Source organism: Sturnira hondurensis, unplaced genomic scaffold (genome assembly GCF_014824575.4).
Source record: "Sturnira hondurensis isolate 20B ecotype Veracruz unplaced genomic scaffold, ASM1482457v3 Scaffold0014099, whole genome shotgun sequence".
Taxonomy (NCBI): Eukaryota; Metazoa; Chordata; class Mammalia; order Chiroptera; family Phyllostomidae; genus Sturnira; species Sturnira hondurensis.
In genome coordinates, this window is record NW_028086730.1 from 1,658,915 (window position 1) to 1,676,985 (window position 18,071).

General features: G+C 62.7%; 1 protein-coding gene across 6 annotated transcripts in view; it reads right to left on the reverse strand.

Moving 5' to 3' along the window:
* The window catches only part of SHANK2 (SH3 and multiple ankyrin repeat domains 2), a 285,739-nt gene that overhangs the window by 202,253 nt on the left and 65,415 nt on the right, over positions 1–18,071 (reverse strand). For 5 of the 6 annotated variants that reach the window (XM_037062593.1, XM_037062592.1, XM_037062594.1 and 2 more), the window contains exon 10: positions 9,863–9,929. In XM_037062593.1, the coding sequence (XP_036918488.1) occupies positions 9,863–9,929 (67 nt within the window). Of the gene's footprint in view, positions 1–5,085; positions 5,408–9,862; positions 9,930–18,071 lie in introns of those variants that run through there. The other variant, XM_037062595.1, reaches the window with a different exon arrangement.

An 18,071-nucleotide genomic window follows, 5' to 3' on the forward strand; every position in this document is an offset into this window, starting at 1 on the left:
AGCCGGGTGTGCCACGGGCTGCGAGAGGGTAAGGGCAGGCGTCTAAAGCCAACCCGGTGCCCTTGGCCTGGACAGCAGCCAGCGGCGTGTCCCCAGTCTCTCCCTGGGCCACAGGGCTCCCCCAGGCTGCCTCTCAGCGGCAGGACCGAGGAAGATGTCTCCCCCGAAGGGCCCGTGAGCCCAAAGTGTGCCTGGCAGGTGTGAGTGACTTCCGGGCAGCTGCGCCCACTCCAGTCAGCGGAGGGAGGTCACCTTAAACACGGGCGTGGTCTCTGAATTGGCGTCCTGGGGCTACCAGACAAAGGTCCACACCCTGGTGGTTCCAACCAGCAGGAACGGATCCGCTCACGGTGCTGGGCCACGGGAGGAAAACCTGGGGCTCCTCTGGGGGCTGTGGGGCAGGACCCATCTGGCCTCTTCCAGCTCCAGGGGCCCTGCTGTCCCCAGCGCCACCCTGGCGCCCCTGGGCCGTCCTCCCTGTGTGGACCTGAGGTTCTCAGTGTGGCAGGCTCTCTCCCCTCTCCCTGGCTTTAGGGCCACCCTCACCCAGGATGGCCTAATTTTTACCTGAACTAATTAATTCTGCCACCAGCTTAATTCCAAATAAGGCCACACTCAGGTCTGGCGAAATATGATTTTGGTGGGGGGTGGAGACACTACTCAACCCAGTGGGGTGCCCTGGGAAGGAACACTGAGCATTCATGGGCGGGGGGGGGGCACCCGTGTCTGCCCAGTTGCTTCCTACAGTTTCTAGCGAGACCTCATGTCACCTCTCCATTAAAGAAAAGCTGGACAAATGTCTTTGCTAAAGAGCAAAGTGACTCAAAGTCCCAACGGTTCTCATTAACTCTCAAGAGCAGGGGAGTCACCACCCCCAAGAACACTGATAAAAATTCCAGGGAGCCTACCCAGAAGGAGGTGACCACGTTCAAGAACGCTTGGTACCTTGTCATGGGGTCGCCGGCGCCACCCAGCGGAGACCCTGGCACACACATAGCCTGGGGACAGCCCGAGGGAGCAGGCTGAACTGGCTGGCGGTGAGGGGTCAGCTCCCAGGGGCCCACATCCTGCCTCGCGCTGGAACCCGGGGGGCAAGGACAGGCCCTTCTGGAAAGGGGGCTTCAGAGGGGGCCGAATGGGGCACAGAGGAACTCACATGCCGCAGCCCCACGGGGCCGCCGCCCTGCCTTGGGCGGCCTTCCACACTGCCCTCTTCCCGCCCAGGCCGGCCCCAGCCCGAATGATGGGGCCCGGCTGCCCACAGACCCACGGCGGGGGGCCTCCAGGGAGGATGCTCGGGTCCCTGCTGGAGTCAGGCTCAGCCCACAGGCGGAGCCCGTGCTTGGGTGTAGTGGCTGAGATGACCTGAGACGCCGGGGCCGCCCAGAGGCCGAGGAAGATTCCAGAGGAAACCCACCTTCTTCCTGCACTCGGCCCCTGCTTTCATCTGCCACCCACCCCCCGCCACCTTCGAGTATCCGTGGAAATCGGGGTTTCTGCGGCTTCCCCCGCCCCAGCACGCACACTGTGCGGGGCTGCGCACGGCAGAGCCCAGACACCCTGGGGCACACACTTCCCGAGGGCCAGTCAGGGCTCCGCCGGGCTCACTGAGGGACGACGGTCCTCGCAGGCCCCCTGCCGGCGCCAGGGTGCTGACTGACCCAGGCCCTACCAGGGCCCTGCAGTGGCTCCCAGGCCTGGCCAGTCAGGGGACACACGGCAGGGATGTTCACGGGTCCCAACACCTCCCTGGGACCATAAGGAACCCCTGGCCTCTGCGGGCAGCCGGGTGATGGCAAGGTGGCCCCTCTGAGTCTCCCAGCCCGCCTCCCATCTGCCCGCTTGCTCGGTCAGTACGTAACTGCTGGGCTGGTTCCTGGGCACTGGGGGCACTGGGGGCCAAGACAACCCACTGGATGGTGTTGGGAGCTCACCATCTAGCCCAGGGCATGAGCCATGCACCCGATGTCTAGGAAAGGAGCCGATACTCTGAACGTGAAAGGGAGGTCCCGCAAATGGGGGTCAGGGCTGGGAACGGAGGGCGGGATGGGCCGGGCCATGGGGTTGGGCGGGGGTGGTCGCGGGACAGGGACGGCCTGAGCCAAGGAGCAGAAGGTGGGACACTGTCGGAGCAGCAGGGCAGGGCCGACAAAGAAGGCGGGACCAGGAACTGCCCTAGAAGACACAGTGGTCTGAGCGTGGCCTAGGGGCGCGTGCGGGCCGGTGCCAAGGGCCACCCTGGCCTGCTTCCTGAGCACCCAGCGTGCTCAGACCCGGCTCAGGGCCTCCCAGGGAGGGGGCCCGGGGGTCTCCAGGGCATCTCCAGGGTTCTGCTCCAATCCTTCACCTTCGGCGTCCAGGTGTCCCCGGGGTCATCAACCGTCACCCCCAAAAGACAATTACAAACACCTCGCCTTTCCTTCCTCCGCTTTCACAGTGAAGTCTCAGCACAGCGGCTGATCTCCATGGGGCCCCCAGGCTTCCTCCCCGGAGATGGGAGTCAGGAAAAGTTCTAGAACTCGGGGACCCTCTGTCCACACTGAAAATGCACTTGGTTCATCACGGCCAAAGAGAAGTTTCTCAACCTCAGACGGAACGCACCAACCCTGAGACAAGGACATGCTGAGGACCAGAGTTAGGGGCCGGGTCAGCTGGCCTGGGGGCCGGGGGTCGGCTGAGACAAGCAGGGAGAGGGCGCTGCCCCCTAAGAAGCAGGAAGCCCTGGGGATGAGCCTGTGGGCGGGCCTGGGCAAGCAGGAGCAGCGTCCAGCCTGCCTCCCGCCTGGGGGCACGGACCCCAATTCCTACTGGAGGCAGTGTGCTCTCCTGGAGGGTGGGCACCTGCCTGAGGGAGTTTTGGGGGTCATGCCGATGGGTGGTGGGTGTACTTCTCCCAAGGGGTGGGCAGGGCCGAGACACACACCATCCAGCAGTGTGTTGGGCGGTCCGAGTGAGCGGGGGTGACCCTCGGACCCCCCCCGAGGAGGCAGAGCCCGTCCATCTGAGCACACAACCTCCCCCGTCTGACTTCCAAACACACACACTCCGGCACGGTTGGACACTCCCTGAAGTTCCCGGGCGAGCAGTGCCACGTAGTGGCAGAACGCGTGTGTCCCGTGAGGTTGGAGCCTGACCAAGAGGCGCTCCCCACGGTGGCCAAGGAGCCTAGGACACTGGCGGTGCCTGTGCAGGCGGGCAGTGGGCCCCTGCCTCAGGCAGCCTCATGGAGGCCACCGTCACTGTGTGGTCCCTGCCTCTCTGGCCCCCGTCCCTTTGTGGGTTGGTTCAAAGGTGATGTCGACCTCACAAATTACCTGCCTTTGTTATGTTATCTGTGATGTCACTCGAGGAGGACGAAGGAGATGAGACACCACAGTGTTTGCTATCACAGGGGCTGGGGACCTAACGTGGCTGGAGTCGTGGACACAGAGGTGCTGGCACTGAATGCGACCTGTGGAGGACTCACAGTGGGGGTCTGGGGCGACAGCAGGTCCCAGGCAGAGTTGGGGGGTCTCCCCAAAGGGCCAGCCCTGCCCGAGACCAGGAAGGGAGCCCCCAGAAAGGCTCGGGCGTGGGGACTGGTTCAGCCCAGAGGGCGGGAGCGTGGATGTGTGTGGGGAGGTGGGCAGCTCCCTAGCTTCTCCTGTGGGGCGTGCGCAGTGGCAGCCAGCTGGGTGCGCCACACATGGATCGGGCGGCGGGGGCTCCATGAGAAGGGGGCACAGCAGGACCTGTCCCCTGCCCGGGTCTCCTCCCACGGGCTGGGTGCTGAGGCCACCTGTGAGCCACGAGGGGGCTGCTTAGGGTGTGGGGACAGGAGGGTGGGGGCCCCAGAGACGGAGCACGGCGGGTGAGGACAAGGCACGAGCAAACGCACTTGGCAGGGGGCCGAGGCCTTGTGGTCGCCATCGAGTCCCAGAGGACAGTCAGCATGGCACTTGGGACAGACCGAGGACCACCGTGGACCTCCAAGCCAACAGTCCCCGCCTCGGGGCCGAAAGTCGGCCCCGTGTGAAAACACCCTCCCAACAGAACAGGCCAGCACCTCGTGGCCGCCACAGACGCCGCCACCTTAGCTCGCAACACGACGCAGCAACTCAGCCACGGCCTGTGACTCAGAGCAGAAAACTTCCCGACGGACGCGGAGTGGAGGAGGCGGCGGCAGCCGGCCTGTGGCCAGCCCCTCGGCAGACACGCAAAGGAGAACCATCGGGACCCCAGAGCGGGGCTGGCGCCGCCTGGAGGGCAAGTGGCCCCTGTGTCCGGAGGGTCGGTGCTGGCCAGACTGAGCCTTCGCAGGAACAGCCACGCACCGCACGCTGCCTCGGCCAAGGTGGCAGGCGGGAGGCGACCAAGCAGCATCGCCTGTGACGGGTCGCTTGCATGGGCGCGGGCTGCCGCCTCTCCCGGGCTCGAGTTCGTCTCCATCCCCTGCCACTCGCATCGAAAATCATCTCTGGGACGGCAGACAGCAGCTGCCTGCCGTCCTCTCACACGCCGTCCTCGGGAAGGAGCGCCCCGAAAGCCCATGATGGGGGGCTGGGCGAGGCCGACCCGATCGCCCGGAGCCAAAGAGAGGAAAGAGTTAGGGTTCGGGGCTTTCCCGGGACCTGCGCAGGGAGCCATGTTTGCCGGACACCCTGGCCCAGGTCCCCCCGCGAGGTGCGCGCGTCAGGGAAGTGCCAGGAAGACCGAGCGCTCTCCAGTCTATTTCGTTTCACAGCAGGGGGTGCCTGCCTGCCAAACAGGTATTTGGAAGGAAAAATCACCCCTTGGCGCAGCGTGTATTTCACGCCCTCACACGCAAACACACACACCTTGCACACGTCCGCGCGGCCTCCCCAAACACCGCCTGGGGAAATCGGCGTGGAAATACCACCCTCTCGCCATCCCACACCTCTGCATCTCCTGAGCATAATTCTCCAGGCTCTCGGTCCTGCAACCTAGCAACGGTAACCAAGTCCCCCTAGTCGGCTAATCAGATGGCCCAGCTCACACATCAGCCCAGCGCGCTCCGCTTTCAGAAACCCAAACCGCCTGCTCCCTCACCGCAGCTGCGGAAGGACGAGACACAGGAGGACAAACCTTGTTCGGTCGAAGACGCACAACCCATGTCATCTACTCCATCTGCCTGTGCATCTCCCCGGAAAGCCGGGCAAAAACAAAAACAACGGAGACCGCGAAGAATAGGTGGCCCCCGCGCAAAGCCCCTCAGCTGGCCACATGCTTGGTATTTGCATGGCTATCGCGGCCGCGCGCTCCCCGGGCCCCCGGCAGCCTGGCGTTGGGGGGCCTCCGTCGTCCCGGGGCCATGGTAAAGCCCCCGTGGCAAAGCTCTTAAACCCCGCTGGGCTCATGCCCTCAGCCACTGCTTGGCACTGGAGGACGACACGCAAGGATCAACTTGGGTTTCACGGTGGCTTTTAAGCCACCACTTTCTCCCAGCTGGCAAATAAATAACCAAATGCAGGCTGCGTTTGATTTTTTTTTTAAAGAGGTAGAGAGTGGGAAACACTCAGCAGACCCACGGCATCGGGGGCAGCCACACACACACCACCGAACTGCGAGCAGCCCGGGGGCACGCCCGGGTGTGGTCTCCCTTTTAAAGGGACAGAGGTGCGTCCACAGGGCGCTCCAGACTCACTTTCGGATTCTGCAGCCCGGGGGCGCCCACCTGTTAGTCCCTTTGCCGGCTCTGGCGGGTTTACTGTCCACTCCCAGAGCCCCATCACAGGCTCCGAAGTGCCCCGATGTCCGGGCTGCACTGGGGAACAGAGGGCCCGTCCCTCCCGGGCAGAGGCTGGTACGGCTTTTAAAGGGACTTCCGCAGAAAGACCCCCAGGTAGCAGGCAGCACATGGGAACTCCACAAAATGTTGGGCATCAGTCCACTCACGCGGAAGCGTCAGAACGGCCCCTGCGCCCCCACCCGGGGAGCCCAGCATGGTAGCTGTGCTCAGCAATGTGACCCCACATGACCCAGGCAGAGGCGGCCCTGACCTCCATCCCCTTTGAGCTGCGAACTGGGGCCCCGGAGGCCAGCTGCTCCACGGGTGCCCCAGCCTTACTGCGTGTCCACGAGGCCCACGGCCTCCGGCTGAGGACACAGGGCCCCGCTGCTTCGTGCTCCCTCCCTGCTGCGGTGCAGCTCACAGGTCAAGGCCTGCAGGTGACCAAGACCTAGAAACACAGCCCATGGCCCTTCCCACGGTAACAGGCAAACAGCCCTCGGCAGACATATTGAAGTTCTCCAGCGACCATGCCAGACTCTCTCCACCACCCAAGAGGCCAGGAGCGAACAGAAGCTGAATTAGCCTTGACCAAGACAGGTGGTGGCAGCCCCCTCGAGGGACCCCGACGATGCAGGGTCGGGGGAGCCAAGCCACTGACGCTGGAAGGCGCGGGAGCTACGAAGCCTCACCCACTGCCACCTGGGGCCCCCCCGCGAACACGGCCCCGGAACCACCACCTGGTGCAAAGACAGGGAACCCGGCCCCCCACAACCCCAGCCCCCTGCCTCCGCGCTCCAGAGCCCCCGTGACCTTTGTCCCCAGACCCTGCTGAGCAGACAGACGACACACCCTGGCCAGCACACGAGGCTCCACCCCTGACACCCTCGGCTGGTGTGGGGGCTGGGTGTTCATGTCAAGAAGGGTGGGGGGCTGACATTGGAAGGGGAACACTGGCAGGGGGAGGAACCACTCGTTCGGCGGACTGGTGTACTGAGGCCCTACTACGTGCCAGGCCCTGTGGGGAAGGCAGACACCATCCGTGCCCCTCGGCTGCATGCGGAGGCAATGGGCGCGCGCGGCGGTTCCACGGACAGAATGCTCCTGAGGCGGATGAACTTGGGTTCAAAGCCTCGTGGGACCAACCCCTCCGGCGTGTGTTGGGGGACTCCTGCATGGGAGGCGCCATCGGTGCTCCCACACACCCACGCAGCTTACCCCACAGGTGTCCGCGCCTCCCTGGTGAGGGTTTCCCTGGGCACTAGGAGGGAGCCGGAACGCACCAGGAACCTGAACCTCAGGGTGAACGCATGAACAGCGCCACCTTGGGGCGGGATGCTGCGAAGGCTCGCTGTCTCGGCCCGCTGGGTCCCCCATCGCACCTGGCACCTGCGCTCTCGCCTGCCCTCAGCACACCTGAACGGGCGTCCTTTCCTGACTCACCGCCCCGCGCTCTGCCCGGGCCTCCAGATGTTGCCCCCCAAACCGCCTACAGTCCCTTGGCCCTTGCCCCGGTCTGACTCTGGGCGTCCAACTCCCAAGGCCATGCCCCATGCCAGTTCCTCCTCGGCACCTGAAACGACCCGAATGCGGAAGTGACAAGACCCACTGGGGCCAAGGGCAGGGCCAGCACCAGGCTTGCCCCCCACCCACGCACATCCCACCAGTAACGGGGGGCGGGGGACAGGGACGCAGAGCCGGGGGAGCCAGGGCGCAGGGCACACCGCTGGGCTCGAGCCCGGAGGTTCGGCGAACACAGCCTTGAATCGGGACTTTTCAACAGGTTCACGGTGCGTCGATGGGTCGGGGCACTGAGTGACATCCCAACCACTAGGAGCCCACAGCCTCACGTCCCTCGTCTCCCCCGGGACGTGGTCCACAGAGTGGACTGAGATGGGACAGTGGCCACGGTGCCAGCCTCCGGGTTCACAACCACAGACCTTCATCAGACGCTCGGGGGAGAGAGGAGGCCCCTCCCCTCCCCCTTTGAGATCTGAAGGACCTGCGGGAAGCAGGGCGCTTCTGTGCGGTCCTTCCCCTTCAGGGCGCCCACTGGGCAGGCCCACGCGGCAGGGGACCCGGCGCACGAACCCCCGCCGCCAGATTGGAAAAGCCGGCCCCGCATCTTCACGGAGCCCAGGTGGTTTACGAAGGTGCAGAAGGAAGGTGCCCCCACCTCAGTCCCAGAACCGGGACACTCGGAAGTCACAGCAGCCAGTCAGGGCGCCCCCAACCTCCAGAGGGCATGCCCTCCGCCCTTTCACCAAGTCATTGATCAGAACGGGGAGCAGTAACTAAAATGTATTCAGCCGCCCTTGTAAATGTGTTATTAGGTAACTAAAATGTATTCACCCACATTGTAAACATATTACTAAGTAACTAAAATGTATTTGCCAAGAGTATTGCTGGTAACTGAAATTTATTCACCCAACATTGTAAGCGTATTACTAAGTACCTAAAATACATTCATCCAACATTATAAGTGCATTACTAGTAACTGAACCGTATTCACCCAACACGGCAAATGGATTACCAGGAACTAAAATGTATCCACCCAACAAACAGTATCATTTCTATAACAGAAAAGAGCTTTGCTGTTTCTAAAGAGGCATTTGCTTCCCAGACAAGAAATCTAATTATACCTCAGAGTGGAAAGGAGGGGCCAGGACCCTCCCCAACCTGGGTCCCAAAACTAACTCTGTGCATGGAGGGCTTGGTGGGTTTGGAGGCAGTTTGGGGGGAGGGCAGGCCGGCAGATGGGCCGGAAGGGCCGAGGATCTGCAGGGCAGGGCTGGAGGCGGGGGTCACAGTCCCCAGTGCTTCTCGGCCCCATTCCAAGAGCCAGGGAAGAAGCCCCCTCCTGCCCCCCTCTGCCATGGGCGCCCCCGCCAAGGTGCACGCTTAATGAGGGTAATGAGGGGAGCCCTGAGCTTGTCAGCACCGCAGACAACTCCGAGATCCACGGAGCTTGTGGGGCTCGTGAGCAATCTCCCCGGTCATGGGGGAACCCTTCCTCACCCTCCCTCCCCTGGCCTCTCCCCTCTGTGCTGAGCGCCCTGCCTCACGGAAGCCTGGATCCTTCCCAGCAGCACCGTGTTTGGGCCTCCAGGCGGCCGTATCTCATTGTCCTGCTCTGGGATGGGGGGCGGGGGACTCCGAGAGCACACTTCATTTTCTAAATCACCGTGCAGACGCTCGCTCGTCCCTCTCTATAATGTGCTCACGGAGGTGCTGATGCGGCCCAGGCGCAGGCCGCATCTCAGAGCAATTCAGCGATCTGCCCCGGCTCAGAGGAGGGCTCCCCGTCAGCATCGCACAGCCTGGGGGAGGCCTGGTGCTCAGCAGCGGACGCCCCGCGATGCAAGCACAGCATCCGGCTCTGCAGCCTTGCGGTGCCCAGAGGCAGGGCGGGAACAGCCACACACCCCCCAAGGCAGGGCCTCCACAGCCAGACTCAGGGTCCAGCTCGCCCCCACCATCAAACAGGGGGCAAAAGCTCACCGCTGCCGGTCCAGTGGGGCTGCCCCCCGCTGCTGCTGCGGTGCCAGCCCGGGGCTGGAGGAAACAGGCCGGCTGGCTCTTCCAAGATGCAAGACTGGGCCCAGCCGCCGGCAGGGCGGAGGGAGAGAGGAGGAGCCCCGAGGCCAGCCCTCCTGGTGGGCGCGAGGGGCACTAGAAAGGGCAAGGGTGGTCAGCACCGTGGTGGGTGCGGTGGGGCGGGTGCAGGAGGAGGGCGGAGAGGGCGGTGGCCCTGGCTCTGGCGCCTCATTTCGTCGCTGTCTCTTTAAGGGGAGGTGTGTCTGTTACAGAATCTTCCGATAAACCCGTTCAGGTTAGTCACAGAGGAACCGGCTCACCGGCGGCACAGCCACCACGCCCAGGTGGCCGCTTCGCCAGTCTCCCGCCCTAACCCGGAGGGTTCCTGAGCCCCAGCCCTGCCTCACTCGAGTTTAAAAAACCCAAGAACAGGGACAGAAAAGGCATCACTTCTCCTCTGCTTTCTGTTCAGTTTCACTAAACGCGGACCCCAAACTGATCTGATGAGGATGACAGAGAGCGGGGAGTGACTGCCACACCCGCCGGGGGTCCGCGCACCCACCGCGCCCGCCGGGGTCCGCAGACGCGCCCACGTACCGATGTCCGTCTCCTTGTGGTTCTTGATGTACTCAGCCAGCTCGAAGTTGCCCGCTATGATGGCCACCTGCAAGACAGGACACCGGGTTACGGAGGCACGGCCCACGGTGCACACGCCGCCACGGCCCCCGAGCCCAGCCATGGCTCCTGGGTGCACGGACAGCAGAGGTTTTGGCTGCGCTGGGATGTGGCGGAGCAACCGCGCCACTCACGCCGCCCCGGGTTCGGTTAACATCCCCCACCTCAGACAGGTATGAGGTCTATGTTCCCTAGTGATGAGACTCTTGAACCCTGGTCTCTCAGCAACCTTTGGCTTCGCGAGCCGTGGCGCTGGCCGCACCCAGGACTCACCCACCACCTTGTAACTGGAGGCTCGGGCCTCCGACCCCCGCCCCCCACCACCCGACGACGGCCCACCCTCGTCACCACAAATCCGATTTCTTTTTCTGCGAGTCTGGTGTTTGTAGATTCCACGTACAACTGAGCTCATGTGAGGTGTGTCTGTCAGCACGATGTCCCTCCACGTGGTGACCCACGGCAGGGCCACACAGAACCCTTCCAACAGCCACGCGTGCCCCCTCGGAGCCCCTGGCCGTCTGAGGGTGGAGGGGCTGCAGTTCCACGAGGACCCTCGGTGTGAGCGGTGCTGGAACCCAGCAGACCTCGGGGGGAGCCCCTGGACACCGGAGCCCGGGGCCCCCTGGACTGTCCCGCAGTCCCGTCAGGCTCCGCTGGTCCCGACACTGACCCCTGGGAGTCCGCGCTTCCTTTCGACCAGAGCCAGTCCCCGGAACTGGGGACAGGGGACACCTGAAGTGTGGGTTCGAAGCCCGTCGTCAGAGTTTAGGTTGGGGGAACACTGGCACCCCCACAGGTGTGCATGGCCCGGTGGGGCGACCTCGGGGCGGACAGCTGCAGCCACGGGTTCCAGCTCCAGCCCCGTAGACCCACTGACAAAAGCAGACACGCCGCGTGACCGTCGACGCTCGGGGCAGCCAGGCAAGTGAAGCCGGTGTCCCCCCAGGAGGTCTGAGCCATAGCCCCACGGGCAGGCGTCAGAGTGCTCGTGGAGCCCCGGACGGGGAGAGGGGGGCTCAGGGGCAGCCGCCGGCACCCTCGGGCAAGCCAGGCGGTCGGAAGCCGGCCACAGACACATACACCCACAGGCAGCTGACCCACAGTGATAACATGGGGGGCCCCGATCCAACCGGAGGCGGCCTCCAGAGCACAGGCTGAGATTTCCCAGAGAAGGGGGACACGCAGCCCCGAGACCCGGTGCCAGCTCCTGCCTGACACCCCGGCCTGCCCTGGGCATCTCGGACCTGCCAGTCCTCGCAGTCATGCCAGCCAACCCCTCACAAAACTGCTCAAACATGAATGCATCTCAAACTGCCAGCTCTGTTGCTCTGGGGATCTTCACCGATACCGCCCTGCCTGGAGGCCGGGGGGCGGGGGCGGCACCGAGGACCCAGGGACCCCAGACTCCTGTGCTCAGGCCGATGTTGATTGCAATTCTTGGGCACCGCCCGATGCCCCGGGCCCTGCATGGCTGCGGCCAGATCCACGCAGCCAGTAGTGAAGGCCAGCGTGGTCCCTGGCTTGCTGGTGACAGGGCGGCCTCACCAGCCCCTGTGCACACCAGCCGGGGGCGGCAGGGTGGGGGGCAGAGGCCATTTCCGGGGCAGCCGTGGTTCTGCAGATACAGAGGTAATGACCTTTCTCGGCCTCCCGCCCACCCCCTGGGGCCCAGGCTTCAGGAAACGCCCCAGATGCGGGAACAGGGCAGAGATGGGGATCCCAGTGGGGGTGTGGACACAGCCCCCCGAGAAGCTGGTGACCTGGTCTGCCAGTGTGCATGATATGAACACGCAGTGGGGGTCACAGGGGCACACGTGCCACCCGACATCTGTCACTGAGGGGCAACTGCCCCGCCTCACACCTTGTGTTTTCGGCCAAACCCTCAGAGGCACGGCTCCCTCCCCCTCGGCAGGCTGAGGACAAAATGAAAACCAGAGGACACCCAGTGCCGGCGAGGGCATGGGGAGACAGGCATGCATGGGCGCTGCAGCCGCTGTGGAAAACAGGGTGGAGCTTTCCCCACAAGGTGGACGCAGAGTGGCCACTTCATCCAACAAACCCAACCCTGCACAGAGACCCAGCGGGACAGAGGACCAGCAGGACAGATAGCCCGACGTGTCCCCTGGACTGGGCCTTGGGGCGCTCACATGTTCAGTCAGGCAGCACCCCAGCATGTCTGCACGCGTGTTTCCGAATGCCACTGACATTGGACTCCAGACCCTGAGTGAAACAGGCCACCCCTCAAGTGGGGGGGTCTCGCCCGATCAGTCGGAGACCAAATAGAATGACCAGGGCAGAGCCTCAGTAGAGCAAAAGTGGGGGGGCCTTCTGCCCGACGCCCCTTCGCAGTGAAGGAAAAGAAGGGCAGACTTGAGTCCACCCCCCGTCCCCCCCCCGAGGGTTTATGAGTCAACGCGGGCCCAGCCAGGTGCTTTAGAAAACGAAGATGTGCACCTTACAATGCTCCGCAGCACACGGAAGACACTTACTATGCAAAGGGACTTATCACACTACAGAATCCCCTCGGTTCCCCGCCTGCCACCAGGTCACAGTCGTTTTCACCGCCCGGGCCACTCCAGGGGATAAGTTCTGTGCGTGTCCTGTGACCTCTTGAACGCTGGCAGGAGGGCAGGGTGCGTGTGGTGTGTGCGCACACGTGTGGGTGGGATTTAGCCCTTCTGCTCTCTGCCGAGTTCACATTTGGGCTTCTCATAATCGCCGAGGGATTTTCATGCCTCCGTCCACTCTGCAACCCAGCACAGCGAGGCGGACGTGGAGGGTGTCCCCCATTCTGGCTCCCACCCTGTCCTTTCCAGGTTGTCCCATGTCCTCTGACCTCCCCAAGGCAGCCCCTGTGAGTGCCATACCCAGCAGGGGCCCAGTCCCGGTCTGCCCCCGCCCGGGGAGTGCTGGGTGGCCGAGGGGTCCTCTGTCCCGAGGGATTAAGGCGCCCGATCCAGCTTACAGTGGCTTTGGGCCGGCCACGGACAGAGGGGATTACTGTCAGTCTTTCTTCTTTAACCCTTCCTGCAGGAAATAGGGAGGCCTCCCTGGATGCGCGTGGCTCCAGAAAGGAGGGACACGTCTGCCTGGTGGTGAGCGTGGCGGACAGCGTGGCAGATGGCGTGGTGGTGGGTGTGATGGAGAGCGTGGCTGTGAGGAAGGGCCTGGTGAACACATAGAAACACACAGGGGTGTGGGCAGGGTTGGGTGTGGTTCAGAAAGAAAGGAGGTACAAGAAAACCCAGTGGGCCTTCTTCTAAAAGGTGATGATTTGCCTCATGTAACTGGGTTAATGGTCCAGAAGGCTCTGGGGTGACCGTGATGTGACATCTCTCTGGCTGCCGCTAGGTGGCGCCCTTCTTGTGACACACACACACACACACACACACACACACACACACACACCACCCCCCCCCACCCCCCCCACCCCCCCAGAGGGCCCACGAAGCAGCCCTGTGCGGGGCGAGCGCCTCCTGGGTGTCCTTGCTTCTTCCTGGGACTCGTGGTCACGCTCTGGGTGTGCTCAGGGGACTGACGATGGCTGAGGGCGGCGATGTCACAGCCGTGGGCTCCTGGGGCTGTTATTGGGCAAGGTCTCAAGGCCCCACGCCTGTAGGAGGCGAAAGTGCGGCCCCAGCTTTGAGAAATGACAGAAGCTTCCAAGTGCAGGTCACCAGCAAGGAGACAAGAGGCGGGGCTAGAATCTGGCCCCCAATCCAGGGTGCGGGGCCAGATTTATGGAGTTCCTGCACTGGCTCTTCCTGGACTCTCTCTTCCTTTGGTTCCCCAGGGGGGCAGCGAAGGGGTCACAGGGTCACTGGTGGGTGTAGGTCCCAGGTCTGGTGAGAGGCGGGGTAGCACCAGCCTGAGCTGCTCCCGTGGTCGCGGCACTCGGCCCCTCCCGTGGTGGACTCTGCCCTCCGGTGCCCTGTCCGCTGCTCATGGGTTATTGCCTCGTTACAGGTCTGCAGACAGCACCACGAGTCGTAACGAAGAGTGGCAGTACTGGGCGCCAGGATGCAGTGGCTAGGGGACCGTGGCGGTTGTGACAGTCGGCGGGCACGTGCCGGCAGCTCTGGGGACAGAGCCAGGCACGCCTGAGATTTCAGGGGACTGATGCGTCTGGAAGGGACCGAGGTCTGCATTCAGAGGAGGACATCGGCCTGTCGATGCGCAACCTCAAGACTAAGGACGAGCTTGTCACACCAGCAGGAACCCCAGACACCCCCGAAGTCGGCCGCCACACACGGTGCGTGACCGAGGCGCAGCCTGCGGCCACAGAGGGCTTCTCGACATGAGCAGTTGCTGGTGCATGGAACCTTCCAACCGGTGAAGCTAAACGCCCCTAACAGGCAGGTTTCCACCTTGTCACACTGAGCCTCTCCGATTTGCCCACAGGACTCTCGGGGTTCTCTGTGCGGCTTTTCTGTGCTGGCCTGTTTCCCGTCTTTCCAGGGTTCTCTGGTGGGTCCAGGGGAGGCAAGTGCGTGTGGGTGGCTCTCCTCTCTCCAGTGGCTTGGGGGCCACCAGGCTGTCAGAAGCCTGGAGTCACTCATTCTCCCGGTGACAGGCGGGTGGTGTCGAAAGAGACGCAGCGAGGCAGGCAGAACGGGTGTCACGGCGGAAGGCGTCAGAACCGAGTCCGCACGGCGGCATGCCCACCCCCGGGTCTGAGGTCAGACATGGCTGCTGAGCGCCTTCTCGGGGTCCTGGGCAGTCGGCGTGGCCTGGGGGGCTCTGTCACGGCTCGGAGGCCCTTGAAGCCCCCAGGTGAGTCCTGGGCAGCCAGCGGCTTCTCGGCTGGCTGGCTGCTGCAGCATGAACCGCGGTTCGCCAAGGGCGTTCACTTAAGCGCAGTGACCGCTCGTGTGACCGCTCTAGTGACGACGTCCCTGGCCAGCTGCTTCCCAACGTGCAGAGTGCTACCTGAACGACTCGATGACTGTGTCATTAAAGCAGCAGCATTTTCTGAGGGCAAACAAACAGAAGTGCCCCCACGGAGGCGCAAACGCAGCGGAGCTGGGCCGGCTGGCAAGTCCCCCGGCCGGGGCACAGAACCCTTTCCAGAACTGAGCCCTTCCCCGAGGCAGGCGGCGGTGTCAGGCGGCTGGGGGCGGGGTTTAAAATGAGCCGACAGCTGGACGCAGAGCGTCTCTCCAAGCCCGAAGGTCCCAACGTGGAAACTTGGAGCCCTCTGCTTGTATTTTTAGCGGTTTTCAACTATTTATGGTGATGTTACAAACTCATTTAGGAAAACTTGCCTCACCCTTAAAAAATGTTCTAATCCTACTTAACGTTTTTTAAAATTCTAATCTAAGGATATATTTATTCATTTTAGAGTGAGAGGAAGGGAGAGGGAGAGAACTATTAATGTGAGAAAAATCAGTTGGTTGCCTCCCATACGTGCCCCAATCGGGAGTCGAACCTACAACCTAGGCATATGCCCTGACCAGGAATTGAACCAGCAACCTTTTGGTGTACAGGACAATGTTCCAACACAACAGGGCAGAAAATGCCCCTTTTTCTTTGCTGTCTTTCCTCACCCTCGTTTTCTTTCTCCCAACTTTACCTGCTGGGCCCAAGGGACTGAATTCATCCCCAGGTTTTTCCTCACAAAGTAAGTGCCTTCTGATCTTTTTTTAAAAATTCCCAAAGGCATTAAAATGCAATTTCATGTCGTTTAATCCTGTCGGATGTAATTCACATCCAATGCGCATGCTCGAGCAGGCCAGGCGCTGACGGAGCACGATTCATGGGAAGGGGACAGTGACAGAGTCCTCCACCTGTGTCACTTGAGTGGTGGAGGTGCCCCTGCCCTCCACGCAGCGGGCACAGCGCCTGCATCTCCCCGCCGCCCGAACGGAGCGTGAGTCTCAGCGAGGCAGACGGCGGGGCGGCTCCATAAACAGCGAGAGGCTGTGGAGCCGTCACCTGAGGGACAGAGACCGCATTCGGGAGGAGAGGGCGGGACGCCGGGTGTCCCAGCGTTTACCTCGTTTGACAGGTTTGACTTTGAGAATGGTGCAAACATTCCAAGTCCTCATAAACTAGAAAACGTAAAAACAGTCATTAAAAGTCAGAAGTCAGATCACACAGGTGAGCCTCCACACATACGTAGCTGGTGAAACGGGTGAGAAAGTCACTCGAAGTGACCCAGTGACCACACACCCCTGACGGGATCTGCTCGTCGACGCAGCACACCTGCCGACGGAACTCAGAAGCCCGTGGAGCCTCGATCTCCTGGTGGAGGCACTGGCTCCAGTGGGTGTTTCGGGCGAACGCGGCAGGACAAGCCGGACAGTGACGTGGCCGACTGAACGCTGAGGGTCCTGGCCCGGAGCGCAGCACGCACAGACACAGGAGCAGGGCGGCCCGGAAGGACCGAGTCCTGGATTGCGGCAGCCCAGGTCAGGAGGACTCGGGCTGTGTGTGGGACCTTTCAGCCCAGTCCCCCCACCGCCCCGACACACACATTTGGACGGTGACCCCTCGGAGCCGATCTGCACTAAGAGGAGGGAGGTCTCCCTGGGGACAGCCACTGGCTGCTTCTGTGTCTGAAACAGGAAATTGACTAAGGATGCTGCCTGTGACCCCAAGGTCACCTGCATGAGCCCCCACTGGGCACAGACAGGGGTGAGGAGGCAGCCGGGCGCTCCCGCCAAGCAGACAGACGCCTCTTGAAAGCATCAGAGAGCTTCCGGAGCCACGAAGCCCGGTGGAGCCACGGTTCCGGGAGGGGCGGCAGGGCAGCGGTGAGCCGTCCCCCCAGAGCTGCTTCCCCCACTCATTCGCACAGCCCGGACTCAGGGAAGGGGCTGAGGATCCCGGCACAGGTCTGTGCTGGGGGCGGAGATGGGTGGGGTTTGCAGCGGTTGCGTGGGGCCAGTGGGCAGTCAGAACTGCCGACGGGAAGGGCCAGAGTCTGGGGGAGGAGAAGGAGAAGGAGCAGGAGGTGGAATGACATTCTGCTGCTTTGCCTTTCGGGGTGTTTGCTGACATCGGCACTGCAACCAGCAGGAAGCTCCACGGTCAGGCCAAGGGATTGGCGTGCGGGACCCAAGCTCAGGGAGCAGCCGGAGCAGGCGGGCCAACTCCGATCATTTTCAGAAGAGTCAGACAGGCTGGAAATCCAAAAGGGCCTTCTTCTAGCAAGAGAAAGACGACCCCACAAGAAACCACAGCATTCAGGCAGGAATGAAAAGGGAATGAAAACCAGTGAGCAAGTGGGAAAGAGAAGGAAAACGGAGAGGTGGCAAACCTCTGGCCGTGTCACCGCAGCGGGGGACAAAGGAGAGGAAGCCGGGGTGGCGACCTAAAAACTGACACATGCAATACCGCCTTCTGAGCTTAAAGGCAGCACTAAAAAGGAAACACCAATTGAAAAAAATAATCTGCAACCCAGGGATGGTGGGTAAGAATGGCAACACCTACCACGTTATCACAATCCTACAACGGAGACGCCCAAACCCCAAACTGGCCAAAGCAATGGGCAGCCTTCAAAGCAAGGAGCCAACAGGAGCCAAATGTTGGCAAAACCATCAAATGCTGGGCGGCAGGGAAAGGCCTGCAGCGCATGGCAGGAGGGGCTGGGCAGAGACGTGGTCCTGGTGTCCCAGGTCAGGGGTCAAGGGTGTGATGGTGGAGAACGGAACGGGTGGGGGGCGGGGTTTCACTGCCCGGCCACTGCTGGTCCTCGGCGATCACCTGCATCTCGGGCACCAGCATCACCGGGACAAGCCTCACTGGGCGGCTCCTCTCTCCGCCAGCCCTTGGTGTCCAGCCCAGGAGAAAGCAGATGCCTCGTCACTGCTCAGTGACCATCCACCATGTTCCCCCAGACCCGGCGGCGATCCTGGCGTCGGGAGTGGGAGACCCAGGGCCGGCTAGTCCCCCACGTCAACGTCACAATGGGAAAGGAGCACCCGGCGTCGGGGGCTGCTGTGACCTGCTTTCCAAATGGGCTGGGGTCCGCGCCCTCCCCTCCCTGCCCTGGTGTCAGCACAGGGCCAGACCCTGACTCCAGGCCTGAAGCATTTCCGTCCACCAAGTGGCTTCCGTGGGCGGCAAAGCCAGACACTGGCCACATGGCCGATGTCGATGTGGCCGGTGGTGCTCCGAGGCCGCCTCT